The 17,411-nt window shown below is 38.6% G+C and overlaps 3 protein-coding genes across 3 annotated transcripts; 2 read left to right on the top strand and 1 right to left on the bottom strand.

Annotated features, from left to right (window-relative positions):
• Positions 1 to 1,636: 1,636 nt before the first annotated feature.
• LOC126799902 (AAA-ATPase At3g50940-like) lies at positions 1,637 to 4,908 on the top strand. The gene is made up of 4 exons (XM_050527167.1): positions 1,637 to 2,085; positions 2,532 to 2,876; positions 2,963 to 3,233; positions 4,225 to 4,908. The coding sequence occupies exons 1-4, from the start codon at positions 1,691 to 1,693 to the stop codon at positions 4,723 to 4,725; spliced, it is 1,512 nt and encodes a 503-aa protein (XP_050383124.1). The 5' UTR covers positions 1,637 to 1,690; the 3' UTR covers positions 4,726 to 4,908.
• An 802-nt stretch (positions 4,909 to 5,710) lies between these two features.
• Positions 5,711 to 8,291, top strand: LOC126799891 (AAA-ATPase At5g17760-like). The gene is made up of 2 exons (XM_050527157.1): positions 5,711 to 6,872; positions 7,652 to 8,291. Exons 1-2 carry the CDS (start codon positions 5,874 to 5,876, stop codon positions 8,165 to 8,167), a joined length of 1,515 nt encoding a protein of 504 aa, XP_050383114.1. The 5' UTR covers positions 5,711 to 5,873; the 3' UTR covers positions 8,168 to 8,291.
• Positions 8,292 to 8,670: 379 nt separating this feature from the next.
• Positions 8,671 to 12,093, bottom strand: LOC126800636 (uncharacterized). Its single transcript, XM_050528031.1, is given in 7 exon segments — positions 8,671 to 8,917; positions 9,203 to 9,441; positions 9,661 to 9,877; positions 10,106 to 10,404; positions 10,490 to 10,571; positions 11,765 to 11,813; positions 11,815 to 12,093. Coding segments are annotated over 7 exon segments (1,314 nt in total). The 3' UTR covers positions 8,671 to 8,768.
• Between the last annotated feature and the right edge of the window lie 5,318 nt (positions 12,094 to 17,411).

The following is a 17,411-nucleotide window of genomic DNA, read 5'->3' as shown; positions in this document are numbered from 1 at the left end:
CAGGTCTCCAGCAACTCAGATTCGTTTTCAAGTATTCAACCAAACATCGAGTATATAGTTGATCTTTTATAGCTTCATCTTTTATATTTTGATGTTGCAACGGAAACTCATATTAGCTACTTATTAAGAACTCGGATTGTCTTTGTATTAAATGTGTTATCTGTGTTTCATTAAAATCCAATGTCAGTCAAGAGTTCGACACCTATTATCATTTCAATTGATAGTGATAATTTTTCTCTTTCAAGGGAAGGCTAAGAAGTAAGAACCATTCTAGCCATCTGATTGTGCGTTGAGATTACTCACTTCATAACTACTAATCGCCTTGCCAATTTTCTTCATTTCAGAACTTGCATAAGGCCGATGTGGTAATGCGATAGGCCTATAAGCCCATAATCTTGAGTCTTTTGTTAGAACACTTTTGACAATTGGTCATTCTGGAAAGATAGAAGCTTCCATTTCAAAACAACACAGAGGTGGCAAGAAGATTCAACTGTTGAAAGTTGGAACGAGCGATCAACCAGCACTTCATTCATTAGTGGTTTTTGAAGTGTCCTTTGGGTTAACTCGCTATTCTTTGAGTTTATTTATTACGTTGGTTGATTAGTATGATTTATTGATCTGAAAAATTACACCTCTGTAACTGACTACAAAAAACATATGTATATGTCATAAATGCAAAAGTCACAAAAGTATGAATTTGTGGCCTCTAGTGGTGTGACCATTCTGAAAATATCTCACATTTGCATTCAAAAGTGATAATTTGATTATTATAATAATTAAATTATTACATTTACATGAAATTTGTGGTATTTTTTGTAATGGCCACTAAGACAAAAACCACACATGATGTGTGCCCTTTGTCCATTTTTTTTATAGTGTCACTATCAGGATTTATGATAATAGTGAGTCATGTAACTTCACTACACCATTACAAAAAATTGAAGCTCTTATCAAGGTGGAGCGAGTTTTTTTTTTACATAAGATAGATAGATGATAGATCGATCGATAGATAGAGATAATAATACAATGTATGGCTAAAAAAGTGTTTCGTTTAATATGTTGCACATTGCTATGCTCGATTAAGTCGTAGAATATGCAATTTTTAGGAATAATTGAGCTTTATTATTACTAAAGATTTGTTTTATAACACATTAGTTTTGAGTTTTACTCATGACTTCTTGTATGCTGCTTTATCACAATGGATTAGTATGCAATGGCTATTCACGGAGAAATTTATAAAACATAATATGGCAGTGTTAAAAAAAATGACATGTTTACAACTCTGCATCATAAAACAACTACAAGCACGTATCCTTTCGTCAACAATTCGCTTATAATTACAACCTGGTGTTCGTCTTCCTGGTCTTAGTCTCGGCTGAAATCAATTTTATAAAAATGATCGAGTCTATAGTCTAATCTCAGATTGCACTTCATGCGTGGTTTCCAAATCTCTTAATAGTCAAACCAAACCGACTCTCACTCCTTTGGGAAACGACCTCCGATCCTTCTCCCTTTCACATCTCTTTTTCAAAACAACCTTTTACATGTCTTATTTACTTAAATTCAACACCATTTCCCTCATAAAATTCAACTCAAACACGCATTTGCTCTATAAATAGTACACCATCTCTTGTGAATTACCATAACTTGATCAAATCCCATTTCAATTCCAAATCAAACTCCTCCAAAAATGGCCTCTTCTTCTTCTGAAGCCAACCTAGCCACGGCCAAGACTGTCCTCTCTGCCGTGGCTTCCGTGGCCGCAACGGCAATGCTGGCAAGGTCTATAGCCCAAGACTTCCTCCCCCATGAGGTCCGAGACTACTTCTTCTCCAGCATCAGTACCTTCTTCAGTCGCTTCTCTAACCAACTCACCATGGTCATCGACGAGTTCGATGGCCTCGTCAACAACCAGATTTACGAGTCTGCTGAGGTCTACCTCGGCTCCAAGGTGTCTCCATTGATGCAGAGGCTCAAAGTCAGCAAACCGGAGAAAGAGAAGAATATCACTATCACCATTGATAGCAATGAGGAGATTGTGGACTTCTTCAAAGGGGTCAAGTTCAACTGGATCTTGGTCTCAAGGTATGATTATTTTATGAACTCGACACCTTAGAGCTTTTCCTTTTATGTTTTCTTTACTCAAACTTTTAAGATTATGTGAACCCATTTTTCCAACTTGAACATGGAATACACTTCCTGACGTTTTCTTTTGGAGCATTTTACACATTCTTTTGTGAATCTTAATATCTTATGACCCCATTTCTCCAATTTTGATGTCGGAGAATCGCTTTTTTGTTTTGTTTTTAAATGCTTTTAGTACATTTTACTCGAAGTTGGAAACTTTTGGTAAATTTTCTGAACTCCTTTGAGCAATTTAGATATATTTCAGCTTTATGAGGTTTTTGCGCTACAACATTATATACAAAGTTTGTAACTTTTTGTAAATTTTGTGAACCCATTTTTCCAGTTGGGGTATATTAGGCTATTAGCTTTCTAATGGTAACGTATAAATCGCTTTGTGATTTCAGGCAGGTTAAGACCAAGGACTTCTACAACCCTCGTGACATGAATTCGACTCTGAGGTCACAAGTTAGGTGCTTTGAGCTCAGCTTCCACAAGAAGCACTTGGACTTGGTTGTGAACTCTTATTTCCCCCACATTTTGGAACAAGCAAAATCCATGAAGCAAGAAAAGAAGACGATCAAAATCTTCACTATGGATCCTAGCAATCTCTACCACAACTTGGCAGATGCTTGGACTCCGACAAATCTCGATCACCCTGCAACCTTTGAGACCTTGGCTCTGGACACGGAGATTAAGAATTTCATTCTTCGAGACCTGGACAGGTTCATCAAGAGGAAGGAGTACTATAGGTATGGTTTGAAACATCAATGCGACATGTTTTAATTGCATTACACTCACAATTTGACAATAATTTGTTTTGATTTTGGGTGTATAGGAAAGTTGGCAAGGCATGGAAACGAGGGTACTTGTTGTACGGACCGCCGGGAACTGGAAAATCGAGCTTGATTGCTGCAATGGCGAATTACTTGAACTTTGACATCTATGACTTGGAGCTCACGGGACTCAGGTGCGACTCTGAGCTTAGGAGGCTGCTCATTTCAATGGCGAATAGGTCAATACTGGTTGTGGAAGATATTGATTGCACCATTGAATTCCAAGATCGAATGGCTGAGGTAAAGACCGAGGATGGATCCCCAAGACAGCAGGTCAGTTTCTATATCCCCTTTGTTTCTGTTGGACTAGTCTGCTTGATATATTTGAACATTGACACCTTACTCATTGTAAAAGTGACCGAGGAACAACAACATTTTACTGTGTTTTAATGAAAACTATTTCACAATGTGTAATTTGCTTATGGTTGGAGCTGCTTGAATTTAAGACTTTACTAGGAGTCTAGGACACCCAAAATAGAAACTAGTAAATTCAGAGTTTCAGACACCTAATTAGAATAGCTTGAGATCATCATTAAGCTTGTGGTAATTTGAGGCCTCTTTTGTCATGCATATTGTGTAGGATTGGACTATTAGAAAAGGGTAGTGAAATTTACACACCCTCTTTTACAATTCACACGCCCCAACCCATTTTTTCTTATTAAAATGTCAAACATGTCCTTATGTAAAATATTTGAAAGGAAAGAAAGATGAACATTTTTGACATTTCAATAGGAAAAAGTGGGCCAGGGTGTGTGGCTTGTAAAAGGGGTGTGCAAATTTCACTCTCCTTAGAAAAATCTGTACAGAGAAAAAGATGGTTACTTTGAGTCAGCTTCAGGGAAAGTTCCTTTCAATGCAGAAAAAGCCAATGAATTTCTAGCACATTTGATACCCTTTTCTTGTTGTGATCTCCATGGTGATTGGGATGGACCGACTTTGTAATGACCAAACTTTTCTTTCATAACACAATGTGACATGGACTACTTTACCCATTTTATATGTTCACATATATAGCCAATCACATTTTACTTCAGTAAAAATCTTCCATATATACGGATTTACCTATCTGTCTGAAAATTTAAAATATGAAATGAATCTTTGAAAGAGTCCAATGGAAAAACCTAATGCTATCTTCTTGTCTTTCACGCTTCATTTGGTCAATTATGGAAGACCCCCTTAGCAACTTTTGCATTAGAGACCAACCAACACTTTCTTCATGATGTAAGCATAGTAAGCTCAATGTTCTCATTTTGTTATGGCATAGGTGACACTCTCAGGATTGCTCAATTTCATTGATGGGCTATGGTCGAGTTGTGGAGATGAGAGGATCATAATCTTCACAACTAATCACAAAGAGAAGCTTGACGCTGCACTCTTGCGCCCTGGTCGCATGGACGTTCATGTTAACATGTCCTACTGCACTCCAACTGGGTTCAGGCTTCTTGCAGACAATTACCTCGGAATCAAAGACCACAAATTGTTTGAGGCAATTGAGAAACAAATCGAGAGCACTGAAGTAACACCTGCAGAAGTAGCCGAGCAACTCTTACAGGGTGATGAGCCAGACGGTGCACTGCAGGGCCTGATTGAATTTCTTACGGTGAAGAAGAAGGAAAATGAGGAAGCCAAAGAGAAGAAGAAGCTAGAAGAGCTAGAAGCAAAGAAAAAGCAAAAGGAAAAGCAAACCGTTGCTGAGGAAGCCAAGAATAAGAAGGATGAGAAACAAGATGGTGATGACAAAAGTAACAAGGAAGTAAACATTTGATCGATGATGATGAAAATAGTAACAAGTTAGTATACATTTTGATGACAATGAAAGCAAATAAAAGATATCTGTTAGCTACTAGTTTGAAGATGACATTGAGGCTTTTGAAAGTGTCCTGATTACATGACATTGACGAGTCTTTGTAAACTATAAATGAGGAGGTCTATTCTAGCTTCAGTTGAATTCCTTTTCTCTGGTAGTAGATTATGCAGAAGACGTTTCAGTTCTAGAACACAAGCCATTATAAAACACAGTGCTGAAGAAATTAAGAAATGAAGTCAGAAGTCACCAAGTATAAGATAAAGGATGTGCGCGACTGACTTGCCAACTTTTCTAGCCAAGAGACTTTTCTCTTCCAAGCCGAAAGTTAGCAAGCATGTTCCATAAGTTGGTCATCTTTGTCTAATTATCATATAAACGAAACTTATTGTATGCACATGACCGCAGTAAACAAATTTCACCATGTATGAGTTTGTGTTTCTTGTGGATAAAGATAATATACAATTCCAAGCTAACAGAGATGAAGAAGAAGAAGAAGACGCAAGCAAGAACTGGGATACACGAGCAAACCTCACGACTGAGGCAGAAGTCACCACCGCACACGACCTTATTGCTTGCGGCAGAAGCTTTGTAGAAATCAAGCTTTTTTAGTTTCCAAATTAATAATTGAAGTACATACGATTGATACGAAAGAGAAAATTTGGAAACTAAAAACGGACACACAAGAAAAATTTGGAGAAAAGAAAGTGAGTTAATATACTATACATTAATATATGCTATACATTTCACATCTGACGGTTGCTAACGGATATTATTTTTCTGATCATAATCACAGAACAATACCGAAATATATAACATATATTAAAATTTTTCAAAAAGAAAAAGCATGCGTCTTTTCCTTTATCTTTTGGACATATTATTAGTTTATTACTAGGAACCACTCACTTCCCCACACAGACACATTTTTGCACAGACACGTTAGTTGGTACCAAGAAAACTCCAAGGAGAAAGAAACCAAAGCCAAGAAAAAGCCATCAATCATATATTTATCACTTCCAACTTTTCCTCATCTGCTTCTCAAACACTTCATAAAACATTGAGACAAAGCCAACACCAACTCAGTTCCAAACCTTCTAATCTAGTCGATCATGATGTTCTCCACCAGAGAAATGCCCTCTCCTTCATCATTGTTCTCTGCCTATGCATCCATGGCAGCTTCAATGATGCTATTTAGATCCATGGCCAATGAGCTTGTACCTCAGCCAGTTAGAGGCTACCTTCACTCAACACTCCGTTACATCTTCAAAAATCACTCCACTAAGCTCGCACTGGTCATCGAGGAGTCGAATAGCATAAGCCGGAACCAACTCTATGATGCTGCAGAGATTTACTTGTGCACCAAGATCAGTCCTAGGACTGATAGGCTCAAAATCAGCAAAACCCCTAAAGCGAAGAACTTGACGATTCGGCTAGAGAAAGGTGAGAAGTTGGTGGATGTCTATGAAGGGATCGAACTCCTATGGAAGTTTGTATGTGACGAGTCTGGACAGAACAACCCCCATGATCCATTTTCACCTCCAAGGTCTGAAAAGAGGTTTTTTGAGCTCACATTCCACAAGAAGCACAAGGACAAAGTCTTGGATTGTTATGTGCCTTATGTCCTTGACAAGGCCAAAGCAATCAAAGATGAAGAAAGGGTTTTGAAGATGTACACATTAAATAATTCTGGCCACCACCACCCTTACAATGGCTTCAAGTGGGACTCCATCAACCTCGAACACCCCTCAACGTTTGAGACTCTGGCCATGGATTTGGAGCTCAAGAATGCTGTTATTGAAGATCTTAACAGGTTTGTGAAGAGAAAGGAGTTCTACAAGAAAGTGGGGAGGGCATGGAAAAGAGGGTACTTGCTGTATGGTCCTCCAGGCACTGGAAAATCGAGCTTGGTTGCAGCCATGGCCAATTATCTCAAGTTTGATGTCTATGACTTGCAGCTGGCTAATATATTTCGTGATTCTGACCTGAGAAAACTGTTGCTGGCCACCGCGAATCGGTCCATTCTTGTGATTGAAGACATTGACTGTAGTGTTGATCTGCCTGATCGGATTCGACATGGAGATGGAAGGAAGCAAGTTCCTGATGTACAGGTTTGTTCAACTTCATTTTAAAAAACTTTTAGCTTTTTTGTGTGCTCAAATATAATTTTAGGTACCGTTAAAGTATTGAACAACTAATGGAGTTCATCTAGAATCTGTTCTTCATAAACAAATCAATTGCGGAAAAGATCTGACGTTTCTTTATTGATGCATTCTTCCCTCTTCTTGTATAGATTAATCTCTATTGTTGTTACTTTTCTTTTCATTATCGACCTCGTAAGCGAAGAGCCGGGGACTAAACTGCAGGGTGATATGACTTATGGGGGTGAAATGAAAATGCTTTGCGTGATTTAGTGATTTGGTGAATCCAAATTTGGGGTGTTAGCATCTGATTGGTTATACTAGCTGACTAGCATATTAGTAGTGTAGAACTAATTATAAGTTTATAACCCAGAAAAGCATGCCCTTTACCCATCAAGCAACCCCACCTCACGTGTCATGACTTGCTCGCTTTTCCTCGGCTGTATTATTGTTTTTGATTCAAAGGGAGCAACTCTCATATTGGTTAGGTAGGAATTTGCTTTGTAGTTTCTTCATATTTAATTTGTAAATGATGAGTAGCTCTCAACATCGCTTGTTAGATGTAAACAACTTCTGGGTTTCTCATTGGCCTCAACTTTAAGGGAACTTACCAGTCAAGATCTAGTTGATATATAACACACATCTGCCACTATACATTGTGTGAGTTATTGCGATATAATAATGTTCGATAGTCTTATTCTAGCATTCTTATCACTGTACTAGATTCTTGACTAATTTAATCTATGCAGTTAACACTATCTGGACTACTGAACTTCATAGATGGATTATGGTCAAGTTGTGGAGATGAGAGGATCATTATATTTACCACTAACCACAAGGAGAGGTTAGACCCTGCTCTATTGCGCCCTGGACGCATGGATATGCATATTCACATGTCCTACTGCACATACCATGGCTTCCAACTCTTGGCCTCAAACTACTTGGGTATCCAGAAGCACCACTACCTCTATGATGAAATCGAAGGGTTACTGAAAGAAACAGAGGTGACTCCTGCGCAAGTAGCAGAGGAGCTGATGAAGAGTGAAGAAGTTGATGTTGCACTTGAAGGACTGGTCAAGCTTTTAAAGAGGAAGAAGATGGAAGGCGATGAATGCGAGATTGAGAATGAAAAGAAGATTGGTGCTAAAGGAGCAAAGAGGCAGAAAACTGAGACTAGAGTGAAGAAACCTGTGAGGAATAATAGGAAGAACACCACCAAAAGATGCAGCAAGCGTTTATCAGCGAAAGCAAACTACTATGCATAAAATTCTCCCTGATCCTATCACAACACTAATGCTTGATTTTGGGGCTTAGCTTTCAGTTCCTGGAGACCTATATTGTAATAAACTAGTAAAGGTCATGAATATATTAATGTCAAGTTTTGTTTGAGTTATCTTTATTAAGGCACAGAACTCTCTCTTTCGAGAATATTCCTGTAAAATATGAATAACACCATCCATTCTCCAAGCCATATTTTGACTTCATCCCTACAATGGCTTTGATAGACTCCTACACCAAAATCAATACTGAAAACTGTGAAAAGCTTGGATTTTAAAGGCTCTTGCCTTCATGCAGTCAATAACAATAACTTTAGCTCACGCATGGATGTAGCCAGGAACGAGAAGAATATAGATGAAGCTCTTTCAAAAGCAAGTCTACAATATCAAAAGTTACATGCTACAATCTCCAAACCTATTCGAGTTCAAAAATTACTAGGCATTTTCAAAGCTAGTAACAAAATCACCTATCCCATTGTCACGCTTCATCGCCTCTTTAATATGATTCCTTCTCCCCCTACCTAACAAGTTTCAGCTGTGTCACTATTGGCCAACGATGTCGGAAATCAAATTGAGGTCTACAATACTCCTACATCGGTATGGATGACAAAGATAAACCCCCAAGGGATGAGTATGAAGGTGGAAGTATATCCCGTCTTGCTGACAGAGACTTGATCAATTCTTCTATCTGATGTGTCAGCATGAAAACCTCCTCAACTATATCCTTTGATACTGAATCTTCCAACATCCTACACAATTTCCCCTTATATTATAGAACTAGAAAAAAAAAACATATAGAAAAAAAATGATGGAATGGATACTAGTCTGAACTCTGAACTACACAAATCCTATGGCACATAACAGAGCTGTCTAACAAAGTATTTTCTAACTAATTCACAGGCAGAAAATTATATTCCTGTAAATCTAAGGCTGCATTAGCAATATTTTTCACGATATTTATTGCACATTTTAACAATTATATGGAGCTTAGGTATACTAACCTTAACTGAGATTCAGTGCTGCTGCTGCACTCAGAAAATAGCACCTTGATGACAGGGTTTAGATCAATCTTTTGTACTGGTTAGGTATTGGCCTGGGTGGCCAAACAATGACCAGTGCCAGACCAAGAATTTGTATTTATGAGAACAATTTGCAGCATTGGAGATCTGAGTTTCAGGTCCCTAACCACGGTCCTGAATGATAATTGATCTTTTGCACATTCGAGTAGCTGGTTTACAAACATTCTTTCCAAGGTATACTTACTGTTCCATGAAACAAATTAAATGCAATTAAGCTCACATCCACCACAATATTACTCAAAACAAACTTCAATAATAATAGGAAAAAAAAAACAGAGGTGGACAAGAAAGATGGGTGAGCATTACTGAGTGCCCAAGGGAAGAGTGAGTTTTCTTCACAAAATATAGTACAGGTAAAAATAGATACACGAGCTATAGAAATGTAGATCATTATGTGCTAACCTGAAAACATCTTTTGTCCCTCTGACTGGAAGACTAGTTGCAATATTGCATTTAAATACTCTAACACCACCATTATAACAAGGGTAAGCTCCAAGGGGAGATGAACACTGAGGGCAGAAAAATTCAACCCATTCAACATCTACGGAAAGATTGGAGGAGCTAACCATGAAATCATTTTCAAGATACACATTTACAAAGATTTGTGATTTTTCAGAACCTTGGTTTTAGTTCTGAAGAAGATTCGGACAAATGATGACTGCAGCCTTCACCGTCATTGTTTTGCTCGTGCCTTCCCATCTCATCACAACATCCTGGTATTGTTTTCAGTCTAAAAGAACAATCTGATTCCGGATACCTATGAGGTACGCCCTCGCTTGTATCTTCTTCCTTAGTTGCCTCATTTTGACAATTGGCATCTATATGTATTCCCTTATTATCTCATTACATCCGACATTACTTCCAGGAACAAGGTCAGATTCATTTGAACCACACTCACCATTGACATCTGGTTTATTATCCTGTCCTTCACAAACACCCAAGCTGGGAAATTCACTTCCAACAAGATCATCTTTGCAAAGTGTAATATTTGTAGAGCTCACCAGGCACACACCCATCTTACTCGTGTAAGATTTTGCATACCCAGCAACCAGCTTCTCACTAACTTCCCCAAACGAGCAACAGCAATTCCCAAACCAGTTATCAGCCACCCCCCGCCAGTTTACTGAAGGCATTTCCACAAAAGTGCTACATTAACAAAAAGCCGAAACAGGACATGTCAATAAACTTTAACTACTTTAGTTCAATCAAAATAGCCATAGCAAGTAGTTACCTAAGAGGACTTGCAGTCAACTTAGAGGAGCAACTTCTCCAATAAAAGTTAACATCTCCCCTAGAAGATAAACTCTTCACATCTGGAACCAACCAAAACCAGCATCACATCATAAGAACACCAAAATATAGCTACACATTCAAATTCAATGATTCATAAATGACAAACTGTATTACTTGAACATCAGTAACAGAAAATTGGGTAGTAAAACAGTAACAATGCACATCTATTTACAATCAGAAACAGCTTCAACTTCTCAAAACACTAATCACTCGCTTACAATTCAAGCCAAAACGAAAAAAGTAGCCTTTGAACAATTAATAAACCCAAAGATTCAAACGTTAATGACCCAAGTACCAATCTGAGCTCACCGGAGTCCATTGAGAGCGGTTTCGAACCACCGTCTTCATCTTTATCCAATCTCAGCTCACCCAAACTGTTTGGGCCTAAAATAATACTCCGGTATTATCTAGACTATTTAGGCTCGTGGACCGGTTATTTGGGGAAAGTATATCACAAAGCGAGATTACCTGCCGTATTGGAATAGATTTAGGGGACTATCTCCGTATAGAATCTGAGTTGATTAAGGAAGATGAATCTGAATCAACTAGGAGGTTCTCAAGACTTGATTCGCAAGAATGAACAAGTTGTGTTCTCTATATAAGGGGGTTGAACGCACAAAATAGCACAGGCAACGTCAAACAAACTATCGCGCAACCGCATAATCAAAATCTCCCCACGGAGTAAAAGTCTGATTCGCTTCGGCAACCAAGTCTCTCATCGGAGCGGAGCTACCCAGATGTACGCCTCGTGCTGCATGTAGCAACAAGTCCGGTTAACTTCGGCAATTCGAGTCAAGTCCATCGAGTCGCTAGCCTAGTTTCTAGCAAACACCAAAGTCTGCACTAATCAGTAAATCCCATTCGCGAGAGAGTCCTGCTATTAACGACACAGTATAAGCTCTGCTTTTCCCCAAGCGGTCAAAAGTAAGATCGGCCATCTACTTGAGGTGGAGTGAAAGGTACCTAGTAACTCCGGTTGTGTATAGGTCATTCGAACTTTAGCGGTTTATCAGCAACTGCGAAGCAATCGTTTGAGAAGAAAACAGTACGTGGAGCGCGATCATTGTCAAACAAAGCAACAGTTGTACCTAACTCAAAGGTACTGGCACGCCAACAACAACAGAGAACGAAGGGTCGAACCATCTAGGGTTCGACATCGGGGCTTGCTGATTGTTCTCTGAGGAGGATCCGTTTTCCCAGCTCGAACACAAACTAAGTATGGAATCGAAGTTGAGTTTAATGGAGTGATCAACAGGTAGAAGAGAGAGAGAGCTTGACCTCAATGTGGTCGTCCAAGGCTTTGAAGCTGATCGGGGACTCGTCGTCGAGCAGAACCCTAGGCATGGGAACTCTGAGAGAGACAATGGCGGCGGCGGTGGGGGTCCAAGTGAGGAGGAGGAGAGAGTCGGGGAGGCTGAGGTGGACGGTGAGGTTGTGGCATTGGGTGGAGGGAGTGGTGGAGGAGTTGAAGAAGAAGAGGTGGAGGGTTGGGATGTGGGATTGGGATTCCCATGTTTGGGCAGTTTCAGGCTTCAAGCTCATTGTTTTGGTTTTGCTCCAACTACTTTGGTCCAAGAGTTCAAGGTCTCCCTGATTGTTTTTTTGTTTTTTTGCTTTTGTAGAACGAAGATACTTTAAAAGTGAAACAAGAAAGTGTGAGAGAGGTGAATACGTTGGAAGTGAATTCACTTGTCATATTGCACTCCGAGTGCGTTCAGAATCTTAGCCTCTAATTACCTCGGCATTCATAGAAGCAATCCTCATCACCTATAATGATGCAGATGTTGTTCTGGAGGGACTGGTCCTCAAAGAAAAGAAGGCCGTTAATGATAAGTTGAAGCTAGAGAAGGCTAAAAGACCCAAGGAGAAAAGGACCAAAAAAGAAGAGCTGGAAGGGACTAACAAACAAGAGAAGCAAGCACGGGATGAGGATGTAAACAAAAATAGCTAGAAGAGTTGAAGCGAGAAACACTATGTTTAGTGCAGGTTCTCTTCACATGTTGATCAGCTATGCACATCCCCTCTGTAAATTCTTTTTACGTTAGTTTCTACTTCGCAAATTTTAGAAGTTTGTTTAGTACTATTTTGAGTCATTTTGCCACTCAGTCTAATTCAATTATTCTATTGATTGGGGTAAACTGCGTTTCTAACGTCATTCGGTTCTACCTTACTAAACTTTAATCTTAACTTTAAAAAAAAATTGGCTTTGACCAGAAAAGAGAAAAAAAAACTATAAAAATTAAACTCAGAAAGCAAATAAGGATGCACAAAAGCACAAAGGAATGTTAACAATCTCAATAACACTAGTAAGTTACAGAGTTTCTCAAGTAACAGAACTCTTCTAAACTCTACTGAAAAATAACTTCTCAAATGCACCATATCTTTAAAAGTGAATTTATTACTTAGTGTCAAATCCAGCATTCTTGTAATTCACCTTCCCCTCCCAAATTTCTTGCCTAGTATTTTGTTATTTATTTAGACAGTGGCACGCTACTACAGATGTGTGTTTGGCCATATATCAAGAAATAAGTAATCATAATATGGTTTTTTGATTATATTATACCCAACTTCTTCAAGTGTAAGAAGCTTGATCGAGAGCAATCAGATAAAAGATGAAGAGGACTATTATTTTCTGATTATTGATAGGAAATGCAGTGTAGCCAAAGATGAGAAAAGCAAAATACAAATTGTCACCAGAAACTCTTTTTAGCAAATTTCTTCCAACCACCTAAATAGTAGCTTTCTTTAAAAGTTGAAGATGGGATATCAAAAGTTTAAAACTTTCTTAGCAATAGGAATTTTTATACTAATTGTTTGAGTTGAATTTGGTTTCTAGCATATTTAGAAATTAGGTTTCTGTTTTGTGCGACTTATTTCGAATTATATGTTTGCAGATCAGTTTCCTTTGGCAATTTTGTGCAGAATTGAACCTTTAGCCATTTACAAAGTCCTACAAGAGGTGAATAAAAATCTTGCATGAAGAATGGTGAAATCAAGAATGTTGGAATAAAATTTAGCATGAAGAATGGTGAAATCAAGAGGCATATATAAAGACGAGATACACATGGATCATAGTTAAATAAGACTGTAATTATAACAATGTCTAGATGTAACCTTGTCGAGTACAGTAAATTACTTTGTTCCGGGATAAGCATGAGGGCCTCCCAAGTCTTGTCCTCATCGAGGGCCTCCCAACCTGTTTGAGATATAAACAGCTTCGAAGTTTCAAATACTCAGATGTACAGGCATTTCATCAAAACATATGAATCAATTGATCAAGTTTTGTTTAGTTGGCTGAGTGTGTGAGTTGGACATTAATTAGTACATTCATCAAACAGCCTAATTGATATAGAGGTCTGGAAAGCTCAACCTCTATATAGACTAAAAATCAAACCTCACTCGAGAATGCATATATAGTGAGAAAATGTTCAGATGAATGCAAACAAATCCCTAGCTTTTCTTTTTTTTTGAAACTCAAAAAAACAAATCCCTAGCTTAGTTAGGATCAGAGTATCTTTTTTTTCTGTCTAGCAGTAGGATTCCCTAGCTTAGTTAGGCTTCTCTGTTGTGTCACTTGTGTGAATTGGTTTTCTCACTATAACGCGTTATATGTATGATCATGTTCTTTTCAGTTACATGTTTGCAAATAGGTTTATTGTCATATATGCATGGAATCCTTGTGGAGTTAGTTATGATGTTCTGCAGTTTTAATTCATCCCATTTATCACTAGGTTCTTAACACTAATATGTGTTCAAGCTAGTTAGTTTCTCATGACGGAGGATGCTTGATTAACTCAAGAACACAGAAGTTGAGAAACACAAAAACCTACTTTAATCAAATTGTTAACAATCACTAATAGTTTTGTAGAGTAACTAAATGAAACTTACATCTTCTGTAGTTCAGGAAAGGGGTGCTTCCAAGTACTCATGCCTGTCTTGCCCCTAGCAAAGAGACCAATTTTCCTATCCAAAGTATTTTTATTGTTTTAGTTCAACTTCAGCTACAGCCTAACTAGCCAAATTTGAACCTACTTTCTCATCCCAATTTGGGCAATCTGTGTAACGACCCCAAAATTTCGAGCTTAAGAACTCAAAATTCTAAAGTCGTTAAACACCAAATAATCTCAATAAAATCGAAATCATTTAAGTGCACAGCGGATCATCACTGAGTTATCAATACAACTCAGAAAACCAATTATTACAACCCAAATTTATAATTTACATTACGTAAGTTGGAATGTAATAATCCTCACAATCTCTCACAAAATAGTCACAGAAAATCCTCACACAAGCTGGAGGTAAATCACTTCAAGTCCTCTGAGCGGTCCGTCAATTCCCGCTAATCTACACCTGCGGAGTCATCCACTACACCATCGAATTGGTGCACCGGGATTGTAAACACAAACCCGGTAAGCTGTACAGCTCGTATGAGTAAAATCAAAATATAATTCGCATATCAAAATATACGAAAGATCACAAAACAACAAATATAAATGCCCTCATGAGTCACTCGTCAGCCCATCTGGTTGACCCAAAAAAATATGAAATAAAACGTTCATGAGGAAATTAAGTAACCCTTCTGGTTACCCAATGCATTTATAATACGGGTACCAAGAACGCTGGTACACATCTGTTACCCCTCTCGTAATACACCGTTGATATTGGATAGCCACCCGCTACCCAACATCCAAAATACACCGAGTACCCATGAGCAGATAACCACCCGTTACCTCGCATGCAGTACTAAGGCAGACAGACTAGAGCTCTAACTGTATCGTAACCTTCGCCCGGCCAAAGGCTAGGTTCCGACTTGCCTCACATGTACAATAATCTCACATCATATTGTACCACACATCACGTCCGAAGACAAATCACAATATTTCACATTTTCCGTGATAAATCATGTACAATAATCACACATCATATTGTACGTTTTAAAACTTTCACGATATATCCACAATAAAAATCATAACAGTATATTATATAGCAAACTATATATATTCGTACTTATTTACCATTTATACAATATATACATAGTCCACTATATCCTATACATGTCATATTTCATAAACACCTGAAAATTACGTACGATAATCTCACATCATATCGTACCATTTAAATCACACACATGCACAATTTTTCTGTCACCGAAATGACTATTTTTAATGAATTAATAACAGTACGTAATTTAATGAACTATATATATATATGTACTTATTACCATTATACTGTATATATGTAGTCCACAAAATTATATACATGTTGTAATTCATCTGATAAACACACTTGTAAAAATGTTGAATCACCACGAGGGTAGATTCGTAATTCAATGAGATTTTACTCACCTTATTGACTTGAGCGTAATTCCACAATTCCCGATGCTAATTCCTTTCCTCGGTTTAACGATCACCTTAAAAGAATAAGAAAAGAATTTAGGATCGTTTCGTAAACCTTTAAATGCCGAAACAGTAATAATCGGTTACTGTTCAGCAATTTTCGGTTTTACGAATTTACTGTTCAGTGTTACTGTTCACTGTTACTATTCACGGTTACTGTACAAATATACGATTTATACGTATTTCTGTACGTATAAATGTTATATATGTATTTCTGTACGTATAAATATTAATACGTATTTCTGTACGTATAAATATTAATACGTATTTCTGTACGTATAAATATTAATACGTATTTTTAAATATAAATACAACCTCAGTAAATAAAATTTACTAATTACCTTTTACAATTTACTTTTTACATTTACCGAAAGTAATTTATAATTACATTTACCAAAGGTAAAATTTAATTACATTTACCGCAGTAAATAAAAATTACATTTACATTTACCGTACACAGTAAATTACCAAAATGCCCTTCTGTCAAAACTGTTTTCCACCGCCGCACGTGGCGGCGCGTGTGGCACACGCGCCACCTCCGGCCGGCCGCGCGTGGGGCCCACGCGCCGACGCCAACCGAGGCGCGTGTGATGCCACCGCAGCCCCATTTCTCTCCTTTTCTTTTTCCTCCTCCTCCCCGCGGCCTCACACCGCCTCATACTCTCCCCACGCGCCGCCTAGAGCGGCGGTAACCCCTCTCCTTCAATCCACCACCGATCTCCAACATCTCTACTCCAAATCATCCAAAAATTCACACAAACAACACAACAATCAAGCTATACTAATCCCTCACCTCAATCAACGTTGAACCGTCGAATTCGTCGCCGATCGTCTCGATTTTCTTGCGGAGGTGAGTCGTCGTGTCTCGGGGTTGATGGAGGTGCACCTGTGTTGCACCCTAGCTTCGTCCAAGGAAGGCTTGTTCGGCGGCGGTGTGTTGCAGAGAATGGAGAAGCTCGGTGTCGATCCATGACGATGAAGGAAGGCGCGTCTTGCTTCGGAGAGGACGCAGTCAAGCTCGTGGTGGAGTGGCGACAGGCGGTGAGAAGCACGGAGGTCGGAGCCCCTCGGATCGTGGCTGGAAGTTTGCTGAAGGAGGGAGTGACTCGGGAGGAAGGAGAGGAAAAGGGAACCGAGAGAGAGAGAGAGAGAGAGAGAAAAGAGGGAGGCGGCGAAAAGGAGATAGGGAGGGTTTCTGATTATGGAAACCCTAATCCCAAAAATATCTATTTATACTAGTTTCCAAATCGGAAACTAACTTCCGACGTTAATAACTTTTACGTACGTCGTCCGATTAGAACGCGTCACATATGCACGAACTCGTATCGTCGAGTTCTACAACTTTCATGAAGGAAGTTTTCACAACCGATCGACGGAATAAAAGTCGATATAATCGTTCGGAAACGTAACGTTTTCCTTATTAAACGTTCCGAAAACGTTTCCGTTTATCTTTTCAAAACATCG

The sequence above is a fragment of the Argentina anserina genome, chromosome 1 (genome assembly GCF_933775445.1).
Source record: "Argentina anserina chromosome 1, drPotAnse1.1, whole genome shotgun sequence".
NCBI classification, from domain to species: Eukaryota; Viridiplantae; Streptophyta; class Magnoliopsida; order Rosales; family Rosaceae; genus Argentina; species Argentina anserina.
Note: the sequence above shows the minus strand (reverse complement) of the source record. Positions and strands in the feature narration are given on the sequence as shown.

Bases quoted from the DNA above. Each gene is read 5' to 3' on its own strand.
- LOC126799902 (XM_050527167.1), top strand. From the start codon at position 1,691: ATGGCCTCTTCTTCTTCTGAAGCCAACCTAGCCACGGCCAAGACTGTC. The intron at 2,086-2,531 runs GTATGATTATTT...TTGTGATTTCAG, and splicing joins AACTGGATCTTGGTCTCAAG to GCAGGTTAAGACCAAGGACT. The intron at 2,877-2,962 runs GTATGGTTTGAA...TTGGGTGTATAG, and splicing joins AAGAGGAAGGAGTACTATAG to GAAAGTTGGCAAGGCATGGA.
- LOC126799891 (XM_050527157.1), top strand. From the start codon at position 5,874: ATGATGTTCTCCACCAGAGAAATGCCCTCTCCTTCATCATTGTTCTCT. The intron at 6,873-7,651 runs GTTTGTTCAACT...TAATCTATGCAG, and splicing joins AGCAAGTTCCTGATGTACAG to TTAACACTATCTGGACTACT.